The 27440-nt window shown below is 45.8% G+C and overlaps 1 protein-coding gene across 1 annotated transcript in view; it reads left to right on the forward strand.

Annotated features, from left to right (window-relative positions):
- Positions 1 to 20978: 20978 nt before the first annotated feature.
- Positions 20979 to 27440, forward strand: part of LOC142839742 (protein THEMIS3-like) — a 39832-nt gene continuing 33370 nt past the window's right edge. Inside the window, exons 1-2 of the mRNA XM_075956017.1 lie at positions 20979 to 21151; positions 22164 to 22298. Of these exons, the coding sequence (XP_075812132.1) occupies positions 21061 to 21151; positions 22164 to 22298 (226 nt within the window). The 5' untranslated portion in view covers positions 20979 to 21060. The remainder of the gene's footprint in view (positions 21152 to 22163; positions 22299 to 27440) is intronic.

A 27440-nucleotide genomic window follows, 5' to 3' on the forward strand; every position in this document is an offset into this window, starting at 1 on the left:
ATACAAGTTCCTGCATGTGTGCACATGTGTACGCGTGTGTGCCCACGTGGAAGAGGCCGAAGGAGGACATCGGGTATCCTGCTCCGTCATTCTCTGCCCTGTTCCCTGGAGGCAAGACCTTTCACTAACCCGGATCTAGACTGCGGTCAGCAGGCTCCAGTGATCCTTCTACCTCAGATCCCCACCAGTGTGTACAGCCACAGAGAGCTTTTTCTGGAAGTCCTTGTGCTTTCAAAGAAGGCTCTCTTATCCACTGAGCCATCTCTCCGGCCCTACTTATTGCATTCTCAAGGATGTAAAAGGAATAAGAACACAGGAAAGGAATTGGAGAGACGGCTCAGTGGTTAAGAGCCCTGGCTGCCCTTCCAGAGGACATGGGTTCAATTCCCAGCACCCATATGGCGGCTCACAACTGTAGGTGACTCCAGTTCCAGGGGATCCGACACCTTCACACAGAGTAAATACAGGCAAAACACCAGTACAGATAGATAGATAGATAGATAGATAGATAGATAGATAGATAGATAGATAGATAGATAGATGATAGATAGATAGATAGATAGATAGATAGATAGATAGATAGATAGATAGATCTTACAAATAAAAAGAACACACCACATCTTGAGTAGACTTGGGTGTCAGGGACAGCATCACCCAACATCAAGGAAAGCAGAGCCTCGGTTTTTCCAAGGACACAGGTTGGTATCTTCATCCCCTTCGGGTATAGCTGAGCCAAAGCAGACTACACAGTTTCTCTCCGAAATGCACAGTGCTTCCTTGGCCTGTCCCCTGGGGCCTTGAGAGCTCACCAGAACCAAGAGGTTCATGGAAGCCCCAGGGAAAGAGGGAAAACACAGCAGTCTGGAGTCCAGCCCACATCAGTTTTGTCCTTCCAGCTCTCTGACTTTCCAGTTCTGTGCTCTTGTCTCCTCTCCGCCTGGTCTCCTCATCCTGTTACCTCACCTGACACACTGTGGCTGTTTCTCCCTCTCTGTCATTTGTGGCAACTTTCCTCTCACTTGTTCGGCCTCTTCTGGCTGGTTACTTTCCTCGCTGAGCTTACTTTAAGAGCTTGCTTTCTGCCCCTTTGAGTGTGTTTTTGATTTGGGTTTTGGTTTCTAAGGATTTGTATCACCTCAGCTGCCTTTCACACCCATGGTGGGAAGGCAAAATCAGTGCTGCTCCCAGCCTTGGTCAAAAGCTTCTTATTGCATCAGACAGTGGTTAGTACAGAGATTACAACTGGTCAGCATTATATATTTTACTTTTTTGGCTTTGGGGAGCAGCCAACCACCCAGCTCCCAAGTAAATCACACATGGAGGCTTCTTCCTAGTTATGAATGCCCAGCCTTAACTTGGCTTGTTGCTAGCCAGGTTTTCTTATATTAAATTAACTCATCTACCTTTTTCCTCTGGGCTTTTCTCTTTCTTACCTCTGTATATCTTACTTTCTGTCTTACTCTGTGACTGGCTGGGTACCTGAACGCCCATGACGTCCTCTTCTCTTTGTTCTCTTTCCGCCCAGATTTCTCCTTTTATCCTCTCTGCCTGCCCAGCCCTGCCTGTCCTTGCCCCTGCCTCACCACTGGGCATTCAGCTCTTTATTAGGACCATCAGGTGTTTTAGACCGGCAAAGAACCACAGCTTCACAGAGTTACACAAATGCAGCATAAACAAAAGTCACACACCTGATAAGTTGTCCGTGTTTCAGCAAATGACCTCAGCCCACGCTCACCCAGGCAACCCTAATTCAATTCAATTCAGAGGTTCACACACACTATGAAAGGTCGGAAGGGGACTTGCAATGGAATGTTTCAGTAAGTACGCAAGGAGATGAGAGATAGTAATGGGGGGTAAAAATGACTGATACTGTTAAAGAATTACAAAGTAAAGATTTTTAAAAATCGTGCATAAAAATAAATAAAAAGCAAAGTGAGGTCACCCCACTGTATGGTTGACCTCTTGCATGTGTGTCCCCAGCAGACACCACTTACGTTCCGGGACATGCCTGAGCCAACAGCATGAACACCCTCACCAGATGTGGCCACCTGAGCCCGAACTTGTTGAGCCCCTGAATCCATGAACCAATAAAAACCTCCTCCTATGTATCGTCTCAGGTATGAGTAACATAAAACAGGCTAGACAGGCATGAATAACTTGACCTGAGATGTTTAAGTTCTGAACATACAGGACATGTATGCTTAAGTTCAGAATATACGTATTTATCTAGTCTCTTTTCTTATAGTTATGGTTATAGTTATATTTATATTAGTTATAGTTAACAAAGGACCGTTTCCAGGAATTATCATAAGCTGTCCTCACACCATGTAAGGACATGTGACCTACTGAACCCAGGGCTATCGTCTTTACCTCGTCAGTAATCTATTCTGCCTTAGGAGTAACTGGAGTTTACCAGTAGTAAATAGTGAATAGCCTACTTTCCCAAACTAGCTCTCCTAGTTTGTGCATTATAGTGTCTTTCTGTCTAGTTGAAGGAAATGGGCCATTGAAGGTGAGCTTAAAGGGACCTCTACGATGTGGGAAAGAAAGGCTGAGCAAGATGGTCTATTTATCTCAGGGTCCTGGAGCACATCTATTGCCTGAGTCCCACGCCATGAGCCAGTGGCCCACAAGGCGGCTCTCCCAGCATGCTGAGGGTCAGCTTGGCAGGGACTTCTGAGGTTCATTTCCGCCAAGTAGACAGCTGCCCCATTTCTCTGAGGAAAATTTTCAGAGAGATCAAAGATTAGATTCCCTGATAGGCAGACAGATAAGGAGAGCCGCCATGACTAAACATGATGAATTTCCAAGATGGATGACTTCTTCCTCACCCTTCCTGACCTGAGACAAAAGCCTGGCACCTTAAAGCAAAGGCCTGTGGGTATTTTGTCCTGCCTGGGAGGTCCCTGATGGTGGGTGACTCAATAAGGTCAAGGCTGGATCAGGCCAGGTTCACACTGGCAGTTACGTGCCCATCAGCCATTGTCTTCAAACTCACTGGTCCTAAATCGGGGAAGGAAGGACCTCCAAAGCATCTAAAACTCCCACCGCTGAAGGAAAAGCTGACTTCTGCTTCCTGAGTGTCCCCACCTCTGCTCTGTGGAAGGTCTGTCTGCTGGCCCTAATAAAATCAGTTTCAATTGCTGAATTCTCTGTCTGCTCTTGTTTGCTGTGTTTGAGATTTCTCCATGGCCACCCGTCATGCTTGAGACTTTTCTTGCCCTTTAGTTCTTTAACTGGCAGAAGGGGAAAAAAAAGACCCCATCGAATTCTATTAGGACGACCCACCAAGGAGTCACCACCTTGCCCACCTAGCGTGTCTAGACCAGCCTGAGTGGTGAAGGGTCACTTGTGTAGAGTCCCAGCTCAACCCTGTGTCTGTGACTCCTTAGGGTGCTCTCTAAAGCTCTCTTTACTTCACCTCTTGTGCCAGTTCCCGAGAATAATCATTCTGTGTATGTGTGTTATATGTATGTGCACACATTCATATGTGCGTGTCCGTTCATGTGTGTACACCTGTATGTGGATGGAGGCCAGAGTTCGACACTCAGTGTCTTCCTCATCTACTCTCCACCTCCTTTTCTGAGAAGAGAACTCTCACTACATCTGGCTGCAGTTCATGGATTCTGCAGGACGAGCTGCCCAGAATGCCCCAGGGATCCTCCCATCTCTGCCTCCGCAGCACTGACATCGTGGGTGTGCACCGAACACCTGACAGCCACACACATGGGTGCTGGGGAAGTGCCTCAAATTCTCATGCTTGTGTGACAAGCATTTGACCCCACTAATCTATCATCCTGACCTCAATAATGTTGCGTGTTGACTCTTTTGTCTTTTGGGGGGGGGCACCACCCAGTTCCCAGGTAAATCACACACAGAGGCTTATTCTTAGTTATCACCGTCCGACTTTAACTTGGCTTGTTTCTAGCCAGTTTTTCTTAACTAAATTATCCCGACTACCTTTTGCCTCTGAGCTTTTATCTTTCTTTGCTTCTTTTCCATGGCTGGCTGTGTAGCTGGATGGCTGGCCGCCGCCATCCTCCTCTCCCTGTTCTCTCATTGCTTTTCCTCTTCCTCGTTTCTCCTTCCTGTTTATTCTCTCTGCCTGTCAGTCCCGCCTATCCTTGCCCCTGCCTTGCTATTGGCTGTTCAGCTCTTTATTAGCTCATCAGGTGTTTTAGACAGGCAAGGAATCACAGCTTCACAGAGTTAAACAAATGCAGCACACCCTAAAATAATATTTCCCAATGCAATAGTCTTTATATTAAACAAAATCGTGTGTGGTTTCTTTCTCCTGATACATGATTATACCAAAAACCACTCAGCCAAGGTCCCCTTGTGCCTGCCAGATCTTAGCTTTGCACAGTCCTCAGATTGGTGGGAGAAGACGCCTGATCAAACAGTTCATGAGCAGGAGAGTTCGCTGAGTTCATAGCTTCAAGGATTTCGCTGCATAGTCCTTGGGGATGTAACTTATGGAGTCCAGATGAAGCAAAGCATCCTCACAGCAAGATCACACAGGAAACAGAGACAAGAAAGGGAGGCAGGACCAGGTGCACCTCTCAGAGCACCTCCAGGGACACACTTGTTCCAAGAAGCTCCCGGGTAGCACCACCATCTTGGACAAGGACACAACACACTGTAAGAATGTAGCGCTAGAATCTAGCTGGGACCCAGGCTCCAATGTCCACAACAAAGCTTCCACTTTCACACACAGGCTGGAGACATTGTCTGTGAGCATCTAGCCAAAGGCATCCTAGAGCCAGGATCCCTCCCAGGAACTGAGCTTACATCAAAGGGACATCAATGGCACTTTTCTTCATCCCTTGCTGCCTCCTGCCTCGACAGACCTCACTACAAGTCCTCTCATTCTTTCTAGCGCTACATTTCCCTTGCTATCTGCTCCTGATGCTGGGGCCTGACCCCTCTCTGTAACCCCTGCCCATGTTGTCACTTACCTTTCTGTCTCTGGCTTTAATGACTCTTAATGACCTTATTCCCCAGTCATCAGTTCCAATGTCCCTTTGAAGCCCCTTTTTATTATTATTATTATTATTTATTTATTAAAGATTTCTGTCACCGCCTCCCATTTCCCTCCCCGTCCCCCAATCAACTCCCCCTCTCTCATCAGCCCGAAGAGCAGTCAGGGTTCCCTGCCCTGTGGGGAGTCCAAGGACCTCCCACCTCTTTCCAGGTCTAGTAAGGTGAGCATCCAAACAGCCTAGGCTCCCACACAGCCAGTACGTGCAGTAGGATCAAAACCCAGAAACCCCAAGGTCCAAATCAGGAGCAGAAGGAGAGAGAGCACGAGCAAGGAACTCAGGACTGTAAGGGGTGCACCCACACACTGAGACAATGGGGATGTTCTATCGGGAACTCACCAAGGCCAGCTGGACTGGGTCTGAAAAAGCATGGGATAAAACCGGACTCTCTGAACATGGCGGACAATGAGGGCTGCTGAGAAGTCAAGAAGCCCCTCTTCTGAGACTTTTCACACCGGAATATACAGGGAGCATTTCATAATCAAATCATCCTTTCTGGATTGCTGATGGTTTAACCAGGTGGTAAGAAGCCCTGCCTGGACTGGTGTGATAGTCACTGTTTAAAGTACTCAGGGACCAATGCCTTCGATGCCGGAAAACGTGAGTTGTAAATTTAATCCTACTAAGGATTTGCTCATAAACTTGCTTAGGAAATACTAAGTTATACAAAGTAGAATTTAGTTAAAGGATCACTACCTCCGATATGACTGGGAGGTAAGTAGTGTACTAACCAGGCTTGGAAGAGATGGAGAGAAAGAAAAATCTGTACCATCATTGAAGTTTAGGAACGCTGAGAAAGTTTCCTCTCATGTTCATTCACCAAGACTGACTTCCAATTGGATTGCATTTCCGTAACAAAAGAAGACAACCCTGACGGACTTACAACCAGCCAGTAGGTTCATCCCCGCACCTATCAAAGAACATATCTTTAAGAGGTAGCTCAAGGGGGCAACACAGGGTCACAACCACCATTAAATCTCCTGTGCTCTTATCAGAAAAAGTATAATTTGGCCAGGTATGCAAGATGACCGTGAGAAACAGTTCTTAGAACAGAACGGCGCAGGCAGGTGAACTTACGAAACAATATTGTCTTTGCTTTGTAAATCTCTCATCTGCCAAGTGACCAGACTTGAAGTCCCTTGTCTATCTAAATTGTTCAAAGTATAACCAGGGGCCAGAACCTATTAAAAGAGTTTTAATTATGACAGCTCATGTAAAATGCATAAGCCTAAAGTGTTTGTAAGTTTGTCTGACCTTCTGTTTGAGGCCAGCTCTTCCCTGGGCATTAGCCCCAACCAGACAAGCACTACTAAAGAGCATTTCCTTCAGCCCTAAGTATGCAGAGTGATTTCTCACAGGGAAGTCTTGGTATTTCTAAACTACCTTCACCCAGACACCCAGCAAGTAACATAGCTACTAACCATCCCGCACCTATATTAAACACCCATCTCAAGTAATTTACAAGGCACCACGAAATAAGGCCAAATGAAAGACTTTTATTCAACCAGAGAGGAAAGTAGGCTCCTGCCACAAAGAACACTTGCTGCAAAGTAAGGCGATACCAAATGTATAAAGGAAAGAAAAGAGTAGGGAATTTTACAAGCCTTGTTCCCTTCTGAGAAAGGAAGGGCCTTTTGTCTCCTCTCAGGCAGAATGTCATTGAGAAGGTGGGGAGTCCATGATGGCGTCAGAGACCATATGTCCCGTCAAGCATGGAAGAGGTATGGGGATAGGGCACCCTGACTTCTGGCCCATTTCACTGTATGTATGTGTTTGTGTAGTTCAACTAGAAAACACGTAAACTGAAAACACGTTCAGGAATGAGCTCCCTGTAGGTAGATTTAGGGGTTAAAGTCAGCATTGAGCTTCAAGAAGAGTCCTCAAGCTCCGTGAAACATTTGTTGACTTTGGCAGTTGGCTGTATGATTATGTCATAAACCTTAGAACTGAGAAGCTCAGAAATCCACTGTCTGCCCCTGCTGCTTCGGGGCCAGCATTAGGCCCAGGCCAAAGATAACCATTTGTTTGATCTTCTCAAGGCCCAGGGTGTAGCTACTCAAAGGCCACTAAAGAGACTGGTAGCCCATTAAGTTGCGCTGGGACAGAGCATGACAGAAAAGTATACCGTTCAAAATATCATTTTCTTTCTTCCCTTTCCCAACTTCATAGCCAAGCCTGAAAAATCTGGATTTCCTGAAGTGAAACTCCACTCCTCTGCAGCTCAGAGAAAACACCCTTACCAGCACCCTTAACAACAGAATCCTGCTAACCTATGACCTTTGGACAACTGTAAAATTTATGAGCCTCCCCCATATCACAGAGGATACATCATCCATGACTAAGCTGTAAAATAAATACATAAAAATAAAAATAATGTTTTTGAAAATTAATCCAGGCCTTAATATGAATATTATAGCTTGTTTGTCACTTACAAAGAGGTGCCTTTCTGGCTCCCCGAGAATTAGACTAGAGTAATTTATGTCTTAATCATTAATAATCTCTTGACTCAAGTACATTTGCATAGATTATTATTATCTTTGTAATACTTTAACATATATTATATTGATTGATTTCTTATTGGCCACATTTGTACTGCTGAAATCAACTTAATTGTGTGTGCAACCGTATTTGTGAATGAGAAACTCCTGGAAGGAAGCTGTCTGCAGAGACTGAACGATTAGAATCCAGTACGGTGGGGAGGTTGCAGGTCCAGGCAGGTCCAGACGCGACTTGCCTTACCTGGGCCTGGTTCTAGCACCAGGACAGCCACTCCTTGCTCATCACTGTGTCCGGACTGACGTCCTGTGACTAATAGAGACCTTCTGGAATCTATTACTCATTAGACTGCAAGCTTCCACCAACCCCGAAGCTCAGAGAGCATCTTGGGCCCATAGGAAAGCTTTTCCCCATCTCCCTGTACTGTCAATGTACCACCAATGTATTTTTTGTCTTGATTAATAATTTTCTTGGTTCTATAAAACTGCATGAAACGGCTTCCGCATTGGAGCATGGGATTGGGGATAACCTCTCTCTGTGTTCCCAGGCCATGGTCAGGATAAACTATCTTTTATTCCCTTTAAGATGAGAACTATGGTTTCTTCATTGGAATATTTCACCTAGGAAATTTACAACAGTATTGATTGGTGTGCCATGGCTTGTCTTTTCTCTTTTATGGTGGCTAAAATCTGAGTGAGAGCAAGATGTCAGCATGGAGGAGGGGTTCCTTTCCCGCCAAGCTCTCCGGTTCAAGGAGTTTGAGTGTTTGGTAAAACTATCCCAAGAAACTCTATGGCCACCTTCCACAACTTTCCCTTTGCTACAGAAATCAATGTGTTTATATTGTGAGAGCCAAAGTTACATTTTAAGTTTAAATTATTGTGTCCAAAAGATCCATGAAAGAAAAATGCCTCTGATCTGCAAGCCTCGTGCTCAAGACCGGATGGTTCCTGAAAAGCTGGAAGCTGTTGTTGAGGGGCGATAATGAGCCACATGTTTTCACTCCCCTGAACACGCGTGTTTGGCCCGTCAGCAGTCAATGGCTTGATCACATGTGTGTAGAAGGGTCACAGGCCGGAAATACGTCAGGATGTATGCTTGCGCCTGATTGGACCTGGTCAAAAATGCAGTGAATTAGGGGTTTTCCTTCTTAAAGCCCTTTCAAAACTTGATTTGGGGCCATTTCCCGGGAACGTGGGTATGGACCTGGCCAAAACCTATCCATCTGGCCAGTATTTAATTAAAGCTTGCTTCAAATTTGTCCCTAAACTGTTATAGTGGTCTTATTCTTGACCAGTGGGATTAACAATCTATCTCTTGCTTTTAATAGTATCAATTTGGGCAGCTGAGGTTTTAAATGTATTTTCAGGGAGCTCTGTTAAGTATGCCCGTGGTTATTTAAATTTCCTTGGTACCCAGCTACTCCTCCCCCCCGTGTTTTTAAGTTCACTTATCCATTTTCTGTAACTCTCTTCTCTCTAAGTTAGTGCTCTATTTTGTTGTCTTCTAGATAGAGATATTAATTATTAATTGCTAACACTGTTTGTTATTAGGGCTCCCACAACAAAGTACTACACATAAGTTGCTTGAAGCAGACTCCTCTCTGTCTCAGTGCTGTGGGCTGGAAATCTGTGCTCAGGCTCAGCTCTGTCGGCTTCCAAGATCATAGCACTCTGTCCCTAGCAGTAAAAAAGCTCCTTAGTTCCTTTGCGATCATTATCTTTGTGCTCTCAGCATCTGAGTGCCCCCGGTTCTTTTACTTGTATCTTTGACTTTGTGGGGTGTTCCAGGTTTTGGCTTTTGTTTGTTTCCACGCCCTGGGGCTTGCATCCACATCTTAGGCAAGGGCTGTACCACGGAGCTACGTCTTCAGCTCTGTGTATTTATTTGCAGACAGGCACTGGCTAAGTCTCCCAGGCCAGCCTTGAGTTTGCTGTCCCCTGGCCTAGACTCTGAAGTCGTGGGGATTACAGGCTTGCACCACCAGGCTCAATTTGCTTTGCTGACCTTTAATGGACAACACATTTAACTTACTCAAAGGGAGGGAAAAAAATTAGTCCATGAGAAACTGTCACAAAGTGCTTGCGTGGTGGCCCTTTTTCTTGTCATGTCACTGTATAGTCCAGGCTAGCCTGGAATTCTCCATCCTTCAGCCTTAGCCTCCCACGCAATGGGATTGCAGTGTTTAGCATCACTTCCAAGTGCTGCTCACACTTATAAACCAAGCTTTCTACCCGTCTGCCCAACGGCCCTAAACACACACAGAAATGTACACCAAGCTCAGATGATAGCTGTACCATGTTTAAACCTTCCTTCAAGTCCAGGGACATCAGTGAATTCTGAGAATCCAAGACTTGGGCAGGAGGCTCTCCAATCTGAGGCTGGAGACTTTGTCTCTAACAAGGGAAAGAGAGACAGAGACCGCGTTGCTTCAACCTTTCCGAGGCTAGCCCAAGACTGGAGGTCTAAGGGAGGAATTGAGAGTCAGAGTCAAAGTCAGGAAGGCTCCACCCTTCCACTCTTTCAAGGATTCCAAGGACTCATCCTGGCCTTAAGGAACCTCGTGGCTACCTTGATTACTGAACCTTTGTCCTTAGGGAGTGGCACTTGCTTGTGGCCGTGTTATTTCTGGTAGACTATTTAGTCTGGTAAACATGTTTGGATGGTGGCCACCAAATGCCAAGTGTGGAGCGTGCCAGAGTGCCCGCCACTCATGCTTTGCCCTGCAAGGAATGCTGACACCCTAATTCTGCTCCCTTTTCCTCCAAGCAGCTGTGAAGGATGAGATCCCCCAGGGAAGGAGAAGGAAATTGGTCTTGAGCGTGGAAACGCTCTCACCTCCTCTCACCTCGGCAGCTTTTCCACAGCTCTGAAAATTTCTTTTGTGCAAAAACAAAGAGAGAGGCCTTTCATCCGCCTAGAATTTTCCTTATCACATATGAAAGGGTATCGTCTTCAACAGATTTTTTAAACCGTCTTTAAAATGGGTATCAAAGACTCCAAGGCCAATTAATCTAAATTGCTTTAACACTGGGAGGAGAATAAAAGGCTCCTTCTAAAAATCTGCAAATGGGAATAACCTACAAAATTACAGATTACATGATGAGTGGGGGAAGGGGCCATCTCACTTGAAACAGCATCTTGGGGGAAGAGTTATTACCTTCTATATTTTTTAAATCATGTTTTGAAATAGACAAGGAAACGACAGGGGCGAGTACCACCCAACAAATGCAATGGGGTAAAAACCACTTCAGCTGAAACTAGTTGGCATTACATTTCATTTAGCCAAGTTTCCCAATGAAGGGTCAATTCCATAAAGAAGCTATTTTTACAATCTGTGCTGAAGATGTGTATGCGAATCTAAATTTCAAAGTCATTTCTCCCATTAGGGGAAAAATACACGGTCCTCAAAGTTTAGAGGCCAATTCTTGTCACAAGTTGTCCTTGTTAGATCAGGACTGGTGGAGGCAGCCTGGAATTTTACTAATTAATTTACTAAATAAACCTAAACAAAAGCAGATTTCCCTTTAAGCCGAACAACAAAGGACACCAGTGTCTCCTCTGAGTGGAACTGTGTGTGACTCAGGGGCTCAGGTTTCACGGTGTAGAAAAGGGATTTTGAGGCCAGGAGATTCCATCTGCTGGTCCGTTCCCCTGCAGTCTCAGAGCGGTAGATAGTAGTGGAGGTTGGGAGCAGATCTAGCTGAAGCAGCTTGGGGCGGGGATAGGATGATGACCCGCAGGTGAAAACACCGCAGCTGTTAGGTCATTAACCTTTAAGGCTTGCTTTCCCTTTAAACTTCACCTCCCGTGCTCAGAGAGTAAACAAGAATGTAAGACCTGTTTCCCAGCCCTGGCCAAGGCTAGGAAAGATTCCTTGAAAGCTGCCCTCCCGCATATCTCTAAAGAACTAACAGAGCTGACCAGAAAAACCGACAATTTGATTCATCCAGTCCTCACTCCTAACAGGTAGCTACTGAAGACTGGGGCAGGTCTCCAACGAGGCCTGAACCAAAGCTTCCCATGAGCTCCTGACCCTTCCCAGGCCTCACATCCCAGGCCCCCACTATCTGATCCTTCTAGAAAATCAGGCTTTCTGCTATAATCATCTTAGATTGCCCCTCCCTAAATTATGAATATTATAAAAACAGTACAGGCCTATGTTTGTCTACACACACACACACACACACACACACACACACGGTAGGGGTAAAATGTAACCTATTCCTGGGGGCGGGGTTACAGAGAACACACACTCTGTGCCAGAGTCCACAGATGTGTGAGTCTCTTGTATAAAATGGCAGAGCATTGCCCATAATCTATGTCCATCTCTCCATACACTTTAACTCATCTCCACAATGATATAATAGCTGTTACATTTCATTGTTTGGAAATAGTAACAAGGAAAACTATATATATATAACAACAAAAAATGGAGACTATAATATATAAACAAGAGACTAGTAAGGTTAAAAAATGCTCAAACCAAGCATTATGAGACCAAACAAAAGCCTCTAAAATACCACTGAGTTCGTTTTGAGTGGGCCGTTTCCGGCTAGGAATGGGGCCTGCCCTTATGTGTGGTCATGCCCCCTGTGAGAAGCCACTGGAGAAAGCTCATTTTTCCTTGTAAACAGCTGTCAGTCAGAGACAGCTTCTTGGGTAGGGCGGGAGGATCGTCTCCACGTCCCCCTCTCAGCACTGAGACCCTGCCTGGCTTTCACCTGTGCAGGCCCTGTGGACACGGCCACAGTCTCTGTGAGGCCCGTGTGTGTCAGCCCTGCTGTGTCTGGAAGGCCTCGGTGTCCTCTGTCCCCACTGGCTCTTAGAGTCTTTCCACACTCTCTTCTGAATAGTTCTCTGAACCCTGAGGAGAGGGGTTTAATGGAGACATGGCATTTAGGACTGAGCGTCCCAAGGTCCTTCACTCTCTACACATTTTCCAGCTATGGGTCTCAGTATTTGTTCCTATCTACTGCAGGAGGACTTTTCTCCGAGGATGATTGAGCTAGACACTGATTTGTGGGAACAACAAAATGTTGTTAAAGATCATTACATTGGCCGGGCGGTGGTGGCGCATGCCTTTAATCCCAGCACTCGGGAGGCAGATGAAGGCGGATCTCTGGGAGTTCGAGGCCAGCCTGGTCTACAAGAGCTAGTTCCAGGACAGGCACCAAAGCTACAGAGAAACCCTGTCTCGAAAAACTAAAAAAAAAAGAAAAAAAATCATTACATTGCTGGATTTCTTTAGCAGAGCAATAGTATTTGCTTTTCCCATAGGCCCATGGCCTAGCTAGTCCCAGGATCTTGGACACCCGAGCAGTATCAGGTATGGGTTCCAGCTCACAGAGTGGGCCTTAAATCCAATCAGATAGTGGTTGGTTACTCCAACAATTTCTGTGTCGCTATTGTTCCAGCATATCATGTAGACAGGTCATCAACATGGACCAAAGATTTTATAGCTGGGTTGAGGTTTACCTTTCTCCTCTGGTAGTGTCCATGCTACCTTCAAGAACCATGAACACTCCAGACAGGGTGAAGGCACTAGCTGGGTGCCAACTTGTTCATGTTCAATGAGATATATAGGTGGTGTTGCTGGAAGGCATAGTTGGCTGGTCGGCTTTGCAGTCTGCCACGGCCTGGTAGCTTTCCCAAAAGCTTGGCATCATGGAGACTTCCTCTCTCCCCAGCGAAACTTCCCGGTCTCTACCTGCCCTTATCAGGAGGCTGTCCCTGGGCCTGGAAGACTGACCTTATTTGAAATCTGTCCCTAAGCCAGATCCCTGATTTATCTTTACCTTGACCCTTGAAGACACAGATTCCTGCTGGAAGACTTGTACGAGGAACTCGGCTATAGGACCCTACTGCCATATATGAAGTCATGTGATAGGAGCATGCCACTTAATGCAAATTAGGATTTGTCCCCAGGCTCCCCATCCTGTTTATTCCTTGTACTCTGGAATGAAGTTGAGCTGATTCACCTAAGTCTGTCTTCCAGATGACTGTCTCGCCTGAAGCCACCCTAACCCTGTTCCCTGCTTCTGTTCCCTCCACCCTCAAGCCAACAATTCCAGGAAGGAGAAGAACCCCAAGTTGCCTTCAGGGATAGCCCCTTGCTATCAGTGTGTGGAGAGCACAGCAATTGCCTTGGCAATAACCTGAGTTGTTTGGAGGTTTCCATGGTGCCTCTTTGCCTCCAGGGCTCTTAAGCATTGAGTCATCTCTCCAGCCCCAGATATATTCTAGAGATGGTTGGATTCTTAGGTGTAGGACCCACAGATCCAGAAAGCAACCGTACATACCCACTACACACACACACACACACACACACACACACACATGCACCATGCACTCACATGTACTTTTACTGACATACATAATCAACACTTAGTAGCACGAGAGAGTGCCATGTCTTGGAGCTTGAAACCCTTTGAGCTAAGCATTTCCAAATGTTTTGAAGTATAGAGTGCTAGCAAGGAAATATATGTATATAGCTTATGATCTTTTCAAGTACTTTTCTCCCAAGATTTTTTAAATAAAACTTTACTTTGTTTTAAATTTTCTTTTTTTTTTTTTTTGAGTTTCTTTCTCTATCTTCAACATAAGTGAAATTATTGGCTTGATTTCCTCCTACAAACTTCATTATGTGTAGGGAAGCATGTGTGTATAAAACCAATGACGACCTTTTCAGAGGGTCAGTAATGGAGATTAGAGTGTTTCGCTGAGAACACCAGAATACCTGTGAAGCAAGCTGGTTGGCTAAAGGCTAATTTGTTTTTATAAGTTAGTATGGTCCTACTGCTCAATCATGTCCTCCACTCCTTGCCTTCATCCTCAAGTTTTCCATTGTCTCCATTTGGATGGTTTATCAGGTGGTCAGTATGGGTTGGATACATACAAGGTTGGGAAGACAAGGGCGCTCTTTTATTAAGAAATCAAATTTCCCATCACAGATTCTCCTTTGTCTCATTGGCCTGGGCTAGATCATGTGACCATTCCCAACTACAAAAGTTCCAGAGAAGTAAGCATTTCCATTTCCTGCTTCCCCTAAGTAAAGATGCGCAGAGAAAGAGAAACCCAAATTGCCAAGGTGTTGGGTTACCATGGTTTCTGCTGGAACAATAAGCCAGAATGTTCGAGCTGGCTTAAGGTCCTAAAAAGCAACTTTCCCTCTGGGTTTCAGGGAGACTGTGAGTAAGCAGGACTTCAGCCTTTGCTTCAGCGTCTAAGGAATCCTATACCAGCTTGTGTTAATCCTCCTGGACTCGGAGTGGCACCTGACCTGGGTGATAGAGGAGATACCCACCTGATGTCTTCATGTGGTCCTGGGGGCGGGGAGGGGGGCGGGGTCCTACCACCAAGTCCCATTGGTCTTTCTGCTGTTGGGACTTCTCAGATTCACAGGTAGGCATCTGGCACATTGTTTGGCCAGATGGAGAGCTGATGAGCATCATACGAACCTTCCCATCACAGGAGAACCTTGGGAGAGGCCTTCCGCCACCTTCCGTGTGTGGACAGAGAGTGGCAGCCATTGCAGGCATTGCTATATCCTTTGTCAGGGCTTGTCTCAGGTCTCCTTTCTCAGCCCCCATTGGCCATGGGTCTCCAAATCAAGACTTTCTTGATTAGATCTAGATAAACTTGAATTTTCATGCTTAGGATGAGGCCGATGTCACCCGATCTCCCAAACGTGGCAGACTGTTTTGGATAAATGGCCACCCAAGACCTGTATGTAGAACATAGCTATTTCTGTACAACTTTACCTTTGTTGTGCTGCTGGGCTCTGTGTCGCATGAGTATAACTCTTCGGTAAAGAAGAATTTACACAAGCATTCCCAATAATTATCCACCACAAGCCCTACAATATATAAAACATAAGGAAGACAACAAGATGCCGCTCCCTGGACTCGGCTAAAACTTTAAAGAGAAACCATATCTACGAGACAAAGCCATTGCCTTTAAAAGCCACTAGCCAAGAAAGGCGCTGCTCCGAATGTTTTCTTTGCACTGAAGTTTGGATTCTTCAGGAAATCCACACCCACAAAAGTCCTGCGCATGTCTGACTCGGGTGACTAAGGGAGCTCAAAGTTCACCTTTTATTAGTTTGTTTGAATATCTTCTCCTTAAAAGTTACGTAGTATAAAAAGTTTTGCATACAAGGACCCAACCAGTTAACCTATGACCAGGCCTATTTCCCATTTAAGTTTTATGGTTTTATGAATGGGCTGGCTTTTTCTCAACTTGGGCTTCTATTTCATGCTCAGGGCTGCTCAAGTAGACTGCTATTACGTTTCATGTTAAGGAAGTTTCTCCCGTGGTCTTTCGATATGATGATATGATGTCGTTTGTGGATAATGGAAAGGAACTGAGACAAAGTAAACACTCAAGAGTGGATTAAAGTCAAGCAGTCTGTTAAAAACACTCCACCCTGGACTAGGTTGAAAGTTTTAAAGAGAGGTCAGTATCTATAAGGAAAATGCTTTAAAAAAAACAAAAACAAACATTGTTTGGGTGAATTTTTGCTACTTTTCTAAAAGATGAATTTATACAATTAAGAAACTTGATCCCCAAAGTAATTGTGAGGCCAGGGGGAGATGCGGTAGTTTGAAAGAAATTGCTCTCCATTGGGAATGACACTATTAGGAGGTGTGGCCTTGTGGGAAGAAGTGTGTCATTGTACAGACAGGCTTTGGGGTCCCCTAGTCTCAACACTGTGGAGGTGGGCTTTGAGGTCTCCTGTGCTCAAAGATACCCACAGTGTGATACTCAGTTCTCCTCTTTTTGCCTGTGGATCAAGAACTCTCAGCTCCTTCTCCAGCACCACGTCTGCCTGCACACTGCCATGCTTCCCGCCATGATGATAATGGACTAAACCTCTGAACTGTAAGCTAGCCCTAATTAAATGGTTTCCTTTATAAGAATTGCTGTGGTCATGGCGTCTCTTCATAACGATAGAAACCCTAACTAAGACAGGAAGCAAGTAGGCTTAGAAGAGGCCATGGTATTGAGGCTCCTTGCTGGTGTTAGTGGTATTCTAAGAAGGAGGAAATCCCTATCTAGCACACTGACCCTATCTCCCTATGAGATGCTCTTGTCCATGCTTAGATGCAGTGCAAAACCCTCTCCAGGTGGTGTACTCCGAAGCTTCCCAGCCTCCAAATCAAATTCCATTCTTTACAAATTACCCAGTCTTGGTTATTTTGTTAGAGCTACAGGAAGTGGAACGATGATGCAGCCCCTACCCTTGGGACTGTGCAGAAAAAAAAAAACTAATAGAATAGCGCTGAAAGGCTATCACCTTTAGTCGTTGTTATAAGCAGGACAGCGATTTGTTTACAAACAAAGTCATAGAGCAATGAACTGTAAACTTTGGGCTGTCGATGTAGCTCAGTTGGTACAATTCATGCCTACTGCTCTTAATCCCTGAGTTCGATGCCCAGCACTGCATCAAATGTATGTACTGGTACATGCCTATAATCTCAGCACTTAGGAGGTAGAGGCAGGAGGATCAGAAATTCGAGGTCATCTTCAGTGTGGCCACGTTTAAGGCCAACCTTGACAGATGAAACCTTGTCTCAGAAGAATATAAATAGGGGCTGGAGGGATGGCTCAGTGGTTAAGAGCATTGCCTGCTCTTCCAAAGGTCCTGAGTTCAATTCCCGGCAACCACATGGTGGCTCACAACCACCTGTAAACAGGTCTGGTGCCCTCTTCTGGCCTGCAGACATACACACAGACAGAATATTGTACACATAATAAATAAGTATTAAAAAAAGAATATAAATAATCTCAACAGTTCTTTGTATTTTTTTAACCTATCAGTGGCAGACACATAGGTCCTTATTGTGGTCTCAGAAGCAGAAGACAGAGGGTTGGCAGCAGCGGGGTTTGACACGCTGGCCGTCATTTCTGTTTTCTGATGATCTTTAACACCAAGAAGTCCGGCTATTGAGGTCCTCTCCCCGGGGACCATCATTTAGACACAATGGCTGTGACTTCTCCATCTTTCTAATAGTTAATCTGAGAAAAGTAGCTTCTCCTCATTTTTCTCCCCAAGCTAACACCCTATCCTTTCTGCCTTGTCCTTTCTATCAGGTTCAAAGCAGAGCCCTGCATAAGACTTGCTGTGACAGTTGCTCTTTCAGGAGATACGTGGACTGGGAAAGGCCAGCCCAAGCCATAAACAACATCTGAGGGCGGGTAGGAGACAATTGACATTCTGAGCCGATGCCAGTTAGGAAGTCCAGCTTTAGAGAGAAACAAGCAACGAGGTAATAAACACATACAGCCGGGAGTTTAACTGACGACATTACAATGACATCCTCTTAAATCTTGCTCAAGGTCCATAAAGAAACTTCAGAGGGAGCTGAGTCTGGGGTCGTTGGCAGAGTTGAACAGTTATTGAAGGGAGGCAGCATCTGACCAGCAGGGAAGTGGAGCTAAACTAAGCCCCCTTTCCCCCGATGAAGCTTGCCCACCTGGCTATGGTACTATCAGACTGCCCCAAGGAATGTTCTGGAGACCTGCAAAAAGGTTAGTGGCCATGAATATCCCAGGGCATGGGGAGCACTCCAGGAACAGTCATGGGGAACGCTAAATGGTGTCATGGTTACACAGTACATGGAGGCCCATCACCACTTAGGAAACAGGAAAACAGCAACCATGCCAGGCTAGCCCCAACCACATTAGCAAAGATTGCAGAATCAATAGTTCTCAAAGCTGGAAAGGAAGACGGGTACCCTGATATACAAGTCAAAGTTTCAACTATTCAAACTTACTGCACAGCAACTTGGCAATAGATAACAAGAGCCTTAGAAATATTAAAACTATTTAGCTCCGTAATTACTATAATTAACACTTGTAGGACTTGATCCAAAAGAAGTGAGATGAATATAAAGATCTCCTTTGCACATATAGAAAGAAGATTTTTTAAGTGGCCTATTGTCTAACATTAGTACAAAAGATGTTTATTAGTGGCTACAACTTAGGTATTTATAGGAATTAAAATTACGGCGGTAGAGTTCTTTTAAAGCCTAAAATAATATCTGTATAAACTATTAACATCATCACTCCGTGGTATGGTTTAAGAGAAGGTTTTTATTGTGGATATGAGGGAGAATGCAGTCAGAAGCATCTAGAAGAGCCTGGAGCAGGGAGAGAAAGCAGTAGACTGAACGTGACCAGCAGACTGGACCTGGCCATGAGAGAAGCTGGAGAGAGGGGAGGGAGAGGGAGGAGAGAGAAAGAGAGAGAGAGAGAGAGAGAGAGAGAGAGAGAGAGAGAGAGAGAGAGAGAGAGAAAGAGAATAGCAGGAAACTATGAGCATAGAGAAAAGCCAGGATACAGCGTGGATGCTGACGTGTGTAACAGGTACTTGTAATACAGAAGGAGCCTGGAGACCAGCATGCACTTTGGTATGCTAATAGGCTCCAGAGATACCCACTTACCTATCTGCCAGTGATGAAGAAATTGGGTCCTTTGGCGGAGAGGAACTGGCTTCCCAAGTTCCTGAGGACTGCTGGCTTTTGTCTAACTGACAGAATTTGGGGAAATGGAGTTTCATTTGGACCTAATAATATCAAGTAAAAAGCACTGTGGTATCTGAACTATGCATATACAAAGAGACATTGATTCCAAACTATAAATAAGTGGTCCCTTCTGGGAGGGAAGGCATGGGGAATGTACATCTCTTCTTTACAATTTTATTCTCACAGTAGATACTGCTCTTCGAATCGACTAAGGGAGAGGGAAAAGCCCTGTGTGGAGTGGGCTGTGGTGGGTGGAGCATGTGGCCCTAGAGGGCCACCAGGATTCAGATCTGGGGGTCCAGGGGTGATGCTCAGCTCTGAGTAGGTGGGGTGGAGACAGCTGCTCCTCAAGTCTGAAAAGTGTCGCCCCCTTAAATGCTAATTGATCAAGCTTGTCTTACTTAGAACCATTCTCCAGTGAGTCTCTCAAACTTTAATATTTAACCCCATTGACTGGGGGGGGGGGGTGTTTAAATGAGGACTCTGGTTCAAGATGCTCAGAGTGAGGCCTGAGTCTGCATCCTCAACACACTGGTAGATGGCAGAGATGCTGTCCAAGCAGGGCCACAGCTTACTGGGCTACATACCTAGAGTCACGTTTGATAGGTTGGGAGGCTTGTTGACCTGTGTTCTGTCTCTCGGGTGATGTTAGAGGGGCTGATCTGCAGGTCTCACATTCTAAGAGACTGGAACTTTTGCTGGACCTCACAGCCAGAGTTAACAATACACCTTGCCGTCACTTAAGACAGCTATCTAAGACAAGATCTCCTGAGTAAATTGGGAGCATGGGGACCATGGGAGAGGGTTGAAGGGGAGGGGAGAGGCAGAGAGGGGAGCAGTGAAAAATGTGTAGCTCAATAAAATCAATAAAAAAGTATTCATTCAAAAAAAAAGACAGCTATCTAACTATGCACTCAAACTATTTGTTTACTCTATTTTTAAAAGAACAGTATAATAATCAACCTTCCTTGCCTTGGATTTCCCACGCAATCAACTTCTACAACCTAAGCCAATGCATACCCATAAATCTTAAATTGTGTGCTCTTCCATGTCCCTGGCCCAGACAGCAACTGTGTATCATTTACTAAAAGCAGCAAATACAGAAGTTGAAAACAGCTTCTTAAAATCCACCATAAAAGTTGAAAGTAGCCATTTATGGATATTGGTTAATAAATAATAATGCCTGTCATCTGGTTGGTTGTAATCAGTTGGAGGCAGTGACTTCATCCCTTGTAAAATTCTAATAAAGATTTTTGTAAAGTACCCCCGTTCCTTCCCCCATGCGATGCTTTCTGTGTTGTTCAGTAAATACAGAGCCAAGTCCTTTGTTAGGACAGACACACACTGATGGAAAACGTAGACACAGCCACAGATTCACAAGAAGCCTTCTTCAGATAGACACAGATTCAGGCTCACAACAGACAGAGGATCGAAGACACAGGGAGCAGGAAGGAGAAAATCCAAATCTGGACCCTTTCTTGGTTAAATGACATCAAGGGGGAAGTGCTTTCTTTCTTTCCTTATGGTGACACCTATGCAATTATTAGTGATTCAGAATTAATCACAAATGCATACAATCCAAGCAACCCTGGTATCCCTGAGCAGCCTGTCCCTCAGAAGGTAGCTGAAGTAGCAGCGTGTCATCTTGGAGGTTTGCCAGACATGCAGATGACTAGACCCACCTAGGGAAGCAGAGTCTGCGTTGGGATGGGATCCTGGGGTGATGTTGTACCTGGTGCTGCATAGGATACCTTAATCTAGAAGATACTCCCCACAAGCCTTGCAAGCCTTTCCATCCAAAACAGTCAAGTGCCTGCCCCTTCCAGCCCTTGGACATTGAACTAATAAACTTTCTTTCCAGCAAGTTGCTTACTTCCTTCTTCCCCTTATGACACATGGCTCACAGTTCAGATCGTGATCGGGTGGCTGATAGTTGTCTGTTCACTGCCTGGAGCAGTAGTGGCCATGTCCTGTAGGAAAGAAACTCCGGCATCATGGAACAAACTTGGGCTTCTTACATCAATTCCTTAAATCAGAACTCCCTACCCAGACGAGTGGAGGTGACTGATGGAAACTATTTTTCAGGTAGGAAAAAGAAAGATGGAGAATTCTCGGGTCAGAAGAAGCACAAGCCGGCAAATTCCAAAGACGAAGGCTTCCTTATCAGTCCTGGTTGCGAGACTTCAGGAATGGGAGGGGTGTACTATCTAGATTATGTCGGGGGATGCTAGGGTCTGGAGAACCAAGCTTTATTCTACCAGAATCGCCTAGGAGCATTGGAAAAGAGCGAAAAGCTGTTCCGTTTATGGAAGACATATATTTACTTGCTAAAGTATTTTCCTTATCCCCGGGCAGAATGAAATATACAGCCGGGCACCGCTCCTTGCTATGGGCTGTCAGATTTCCGCCATTTGAAGGGTTGCTTTATTTATTTATTTAACTTGACAGGACGCTGGGAAAGGAGGGAGCGATTCACCGAGATTGCCTAGGAAGGGGAAACTGTTATCTTTGAGCAGTGACGATTTTTCACGCTGCTGAGAAATGACTGCAATTTGACACATGAAATCTAAGGCACAGTTAAGCGTGAGGCTGAAAAATTGTCTTTTGCTGGCTTGATGATAACCAAAAAATTCATGTCACTGCTCTCCGCGTTTTCCCACGGTTAGCAAGCCTTCCGCCTGTGCCTCGGAGAGCCAGCTAGCCCGCTCTCTCTCTGCATTGTTAGAACAGAGGAAATAGGGCTTGCTGCTAGAAACGACAGGGTGGCCGCGCTGCCCACTGGGCAAGGCAAATCATGATGGCTGCTTCTGAAAAAAGAATTATTTCAAATATTTTTAACTTTAAAGTAAATTACATATTTGGACAGACTGAAGAGTCTGCCTCCATTAAACGATGCCAAATGATCCAATCAGTGGTCTTTGTCTTTTTTTTCTGTATTCTGTTTGTCTTCTATGCCATATTTAACAAATTTTACTTAAATGTTTACACATTTTGCGTAAAGTTTCCATTTACCTGGAGAAATACAAATCTCTGGACGTAACGGTCAGCCTTTAAGAGTTTTTTTTTTCCTTTTCCCGTGGCAATTATTGTCTTTCAGGGTCACTAGCCCACCTGTCGTTCTCCAAAGGGGATATCATTACGGTGACGGACCTCCAGCCGATCCATGTTAGGGCAGAAGTGAAGGATGGGGAGCAGGTTCTGGGCGTGGTCAATATACCTCTTGAATACAAAGGTACAGTGTACAAAACACTTTCTTTTCACTCGTTTTGGTAGAACACGGGTACAGAAGGGAGGGAAGGTCATTTCTGTCTAGTTTTGTCCAGTGATGTCACCAAAGGAAGCCAGGTTATCAGCTGGGTCTTGGGTGAGTGGGGAAGCAATAGGAAGCGGGCATTTTCCAGACACCATGCGCGGTCGGCTCCTGGGACAGGATTCTTGTGATGATGTTGACATCAGTCTGCAAAGCCTTGTACCCACACTCACGCTATGGCATCAGCTCCGTGCCTGTTGGAGACTGGGCTGAAGAAACCCCTTAGGTTTCTTTCTTGTGCTGGATCTGGTGGTGAAATGTCCCCATGCAAGAGTAAAGCGAGTATTAGAAACTGGGGCCAAGACTACCAAGCCGTAGACATTAACAGTGCCCAATTGTGGCGTTGTTTGTTTTGCTTCTGAGACAGAAAGAGGAATAAAAATACTCACCCCTTATAACTAAGAGTATACGAAATAAACAAATCACAATCTGAATTACTTTGGTGGCCACAGTGGGGTCAGTTAGGAAACACCAAGAGAAGAGAAACAAGAGAATGGGCAAGGTGTCAGGCAGATGCAGGTGGAGAAAGAGGAAGACGCAAGCATATGCAGAGGTGATCAGGATTTAAGAGCCAGAGAGCAATTCTGCGGGGCCATCAAAGCTCCGGTGCAAGTGCGGTGACTTTCACCTCCATCGCTGAGATAGGGATGGTTCTGCTGGTGCTTTGGGAACACTGATGGCTATTTTGGATTCCCCCATAGTAGTTTCTCCGACGCAGTAAGCCAGACCAAGCAGAATTAAAAAGACCAGGTTTTATGAGCCAAGCCTTCTTGGATGCCCTTTCCAGCCCCTCGGGGAGGTTGGGGGGCGGGGCGCGAATGACATGGCCGTTCTAAAGGGGATAGTTTAAATATCCGTAGGGCCTCTCCGGGGTGATCATGTGCCCCAAGGAGGGTTCCTGCTATGGTAAGCTTTTGGGTGGGGGTCTTCTCCCGCACCCCTGTCCTCCGCAGAACCGGGTTTGTGGGCCCCGTTTCTCTGAGGGGGTGGGGCTTGGGGAGGCAGGAATGTTGCTGAGGTAGAATTTCCAGTAGACACCATGGTGCCACAACGAAGGCCCTTGATGAGTAATCTCTAGTCTTGACATCAAGAGAGGATCCACAGAAGGTGCAAAGGTTGGTGGCAGAGCAGACCGTGCTGAATTTTGAGCAAATGATCCAAAAGGCGTGTTTGATGACTTATTTATTAATACGCTGTTAGAAGGCTGGAGAGAGAACTCAGTAGTTAAGAGAATTTGCTGCTCTTAGCACAGGGGTTCGGTTCCCAGCACTCACAATGTAGTTCACAACCATCGGAAACTCCAGTTCCAGGGGACCCCATGCCCTCCTCTGTCTTCCTTTGGTTCTACACAGCACATGGTGTGTAGGCATAGATGCAGGCAAAACACCCATACACATAAAATAAGAAAAACAAGTAAATCCTTTTCAAAGATTTACCTAAAACGTGTAGGAATGTTGAAACCGTGGACGCATCACCAACCACACTTGACAGAAGTGGAGGAAACCAGGAAGAGCAGGATTCCCGGCGGTGGCCTCACCCACTGAGCACAGCCCCAGAGGCTCTCTTCTCTGGGTATGGACACACTTCCCAGCTCTCCCAGAGCGTAAGTGGGGACTTTAGAAGCAGGAATTCCCTGGAAAAGAAGGAACGAAAAATATCAGTGTTGCTCTTCAGGCTTCTGGAAAAGCATTTCTGGGACCAGGGTTAACTTGGAAGGAGGCTTCTGGAATGTTCCCCAGAGCCCACATCCCCTGGCCCTTCCAAGCTGTCAGTCTCCTCTGAGATGCAAGGTAGAATCCTTGCCTTTCTCTTCTCCATGAGTCCTTCTTCCCAGCTGAGGCCCCGAAAGTTCTCATTTAACACTGCGATTCTTGTAGCTTAAGAGTCGGGCTTGTGTAGGGGTGTTGAGTCCATCAGCTCTGGCAACCAGAACCTCTGAAGTCAGATTTTGTGGGGGAGCTGCAGCTGGCAGGTGATAGGGCCTCCAGGCAACAGGCCTGCCCAGAATCCACACCCCTGTTTGCCCTCTCTGTTACTACTATGCCTAACCCCGTCCCCCCTCCCCGCCCCCCCGACCCAGGAAGCAGGGACAGAAACTGTCTTAACACACAGGACTCTGTATGAGCAGCCAGAAGACCTGCCTCCTGGCTCAGGGATGTGGACTATATCCCTGCCACTCAGATTCAAAGACCTGTTGCTGTTGCAATTATAAAGGGAGGTAGAACCTGCTGGGCTCTAAAGGGCTTATCAGAAGCCAGGGTGGCTCTCTCTGCATGTTCAGGTGTGAGGTTGGCAGGAACAAGGAAGAGGGGAGATGTACGGGGACACTAGGAAACCCCAGGATGGCCAGAAGGCAGGAAAAGAGGTACCTCAGTGAAGAAGGGCTACCCTGGAGCTCTCCCAGTTGGGCCTGTGAGGGCACAGCTGGAATGCACAATGAAGGAGCACCTTTGCTTCTATCACCAACGTGTGAGCTTAGCCAGCTCACCAAGCCACTGATGGGCACACCATGCTTTAAAATCGCCGGGGATGGGGCTGGAGAGATGGCTCAGAGGTTAAGAGCACCGACTGCTCTTCCAGAAGGTCATGAGTTCAATTCCCAGCAACCACATGGTGGCTCACAACCATCTGTAATGAGATCTGGTGCCCTCTTCTGGCATGCGGGCATACATGGAGGCCGAACACTGTGTACATAATAAATAAATAAATCTTTAAATAAAAAAAAAAAAATCGCCGGGGATGGTGGTCCCAGTACCGCTCAGGAGGACCCTCAAGGGAAAACAGCTCCAAGCAGTAGAGTTTGAGGATGAAGCCCTAATACTGCGGCTTTGATTGGGGTCTGTTGCAGATTGCAGCGCAGAAAGATGGAGGGGTGCAGAGAGCAGCCTTGGAGAAGGCCAGGCAGAGCTGGACACCTGGGGAGTTACTTCCTCCTCTCGGGATTCATTTCCTGATTAGCATTCTACCATGCCTCTCTATTAAGGGTGGCCCAGAGGGTCAGATTAATCAAAGTGAAGAACATTCCTCTTTAAATTGCAATTACAAGCATTATTTGTGTTTTTGAAATTCATCAGTCACCATTCACTCCCCTTACTATTTTTACAGCATTTTGGTGAATGGAACAAACAAATGTTTCAAGGCCTTACAGGGTCAGCAGCCCCGTGCTACAAGGCAGAAATGGTCTCACGTTGTGATGAAGGGAGGGAGGCGGGCTGACTGTGTGGCGGGTATTAAAATTGAACAGGCGGTTTCTGAAGAAAGCAACGTGTGATTTATGAGTCAGAGCTAAAAGCTGGTGTTTTTAGTAAACCCGCATGCAACAGGGGTCACGCATGTTGGCATTGCATTTGGGGATTCTGTTAAGGAGCACTTGCTAGTGCATTCTGCTTATTGGGTATATCAGAGCTGTGGGGTGGGGACCACTGTTTTCCATCTAGTTATACAGCATCAGGGTATGCATTTGAGAAGTATCTGTGGTGTTTTCTTCCTGGCCTCTTTCCTTAGCATAGCAGGAAATGGATATGGTCAACTCTGCTCCTGTCTGTTGTGGTGGTGCACACCAATAGTGCATGTGGAAGAGGCAGAGGCAGGAAGATCAGGAGTTTGAGACAGCCTAGGCTACACCTTTTTGGCTGCAGAAATGGCTCAGTGGTTAAGAGCACTTGCTGCTCTTCCAGGGTACCTGAGTTCAGTTCCCAGCATCCGGTTTGGATGGTTTACAATCACTTGTAAGTCCAGCTCCAGCTCCAGCGAGTCTGAGTCCTTCTTGTGGCCTCTTCACACACCTCCACACACGTATACACAACAGTTGGAAGAGGAGGAGGAAGAGAGGAGGAGGAGAAAGAAAAGGAGAGAGAGGGAAGAAAGAAAACTTCACACTTTGAGCAAAAACAAAAACCAAAAAACAATTAAGTTGGAAGAAGGAAGATTCAAACATTTTCTAACATAAGACTTCCTAAATCTCACAATGTAAGAGAGGGATTGGTATCATATTCCTCCTCTACATGGAAAAGAAGATCTTTAGATGCTCAAGTGTCTTCTATAAAATGGCATGTCTACATGGATCCTCACAGCTATTTAAATCATTTCTAGATTACTTATTATATCTAGCAGAAAGTAAATGGTATATAAGTAGTTGGTCTGGATAGATTCAGGAATGATTATTTTTGTTTTGTTGTTTTTAGGACAGTCTCGTTAAGTCGCACAGGTTGGCCTTGACCTCACTATCCTTCTGCCTCATCCTCCTGAATCTTTTCCCCCAGATGTTTCTTATCATAGCTGGTTCTGTCTGGAGATACAGAACCTGCAGGAAAAGAGGGCCAGCCATTTTGTTATTGTCTTTATCATGCTTATTGTTCCGAGATGTAAGGGGAGAAGTGATAAAATTGAATTTTAAACACTAGGCTGAACATCAGAAAGGTCTGCTTTTGAATGTTAAACCCTGTCATTGTTTGTTTGTGTCCTCAAGGGTGGAAATTCTGACAGAGAAGAAGACAGGCACATAGCAACACAATGCATGCAGCATCCAGACACAGGCACATAGGAACACACTGTGCATGCAGCATCTAGACACAAGCACATAGGAACACACTCTGCATGCAGCATCCAGACGCAGGCACATAGGAGCATAGTGCATGCAGCATCCAGACACAGGCACGTAGGAACACACTCTGCATGCAGCATCCAGACACAGGCACATAGGAGCACTCCACATGCAACATCCAGACACAGATACATAGGAGCACTCTGCATGCAGCATCCAGACACAGATACATAGGAGCACTCTGCATGCAGCATCCAGACACAGATACATAGGTGCACTCTGCATGCAGCATGCAGACACAGGCACATAGGAGCAAATGCATGCAGCATCCAGACACAGGCACATAGGTGCACTCTGCATGCAGTATGCAGACACAGACACATAGGAGCAAATGCATGCAGCATGCAGACACAGGCACATAGGTGCACTCTGCATGCAGCATCCACACACAGGCACATAGGTGCACTCTGCATGCAGCATCCACACACAGGCACATAGGAACACAGTGCATGCAACATCCA

Source organism: Microtus pennsylvanicus, chromosome 22 (assembly GCF_037038515.1).
Source record: "Microtus pennsylvanicus isolate mMicPen1 chromosome 22, mMicPen1.hap1, whole genome shotgun sequence".
Classification (NCBI taxonomy): domain Eukaryota; kingdom Metazoa; phylum Chordata; class Mammalia; order Rodentia; family Cricetidae; genus Microtus; species Microtus pennsylvanicus.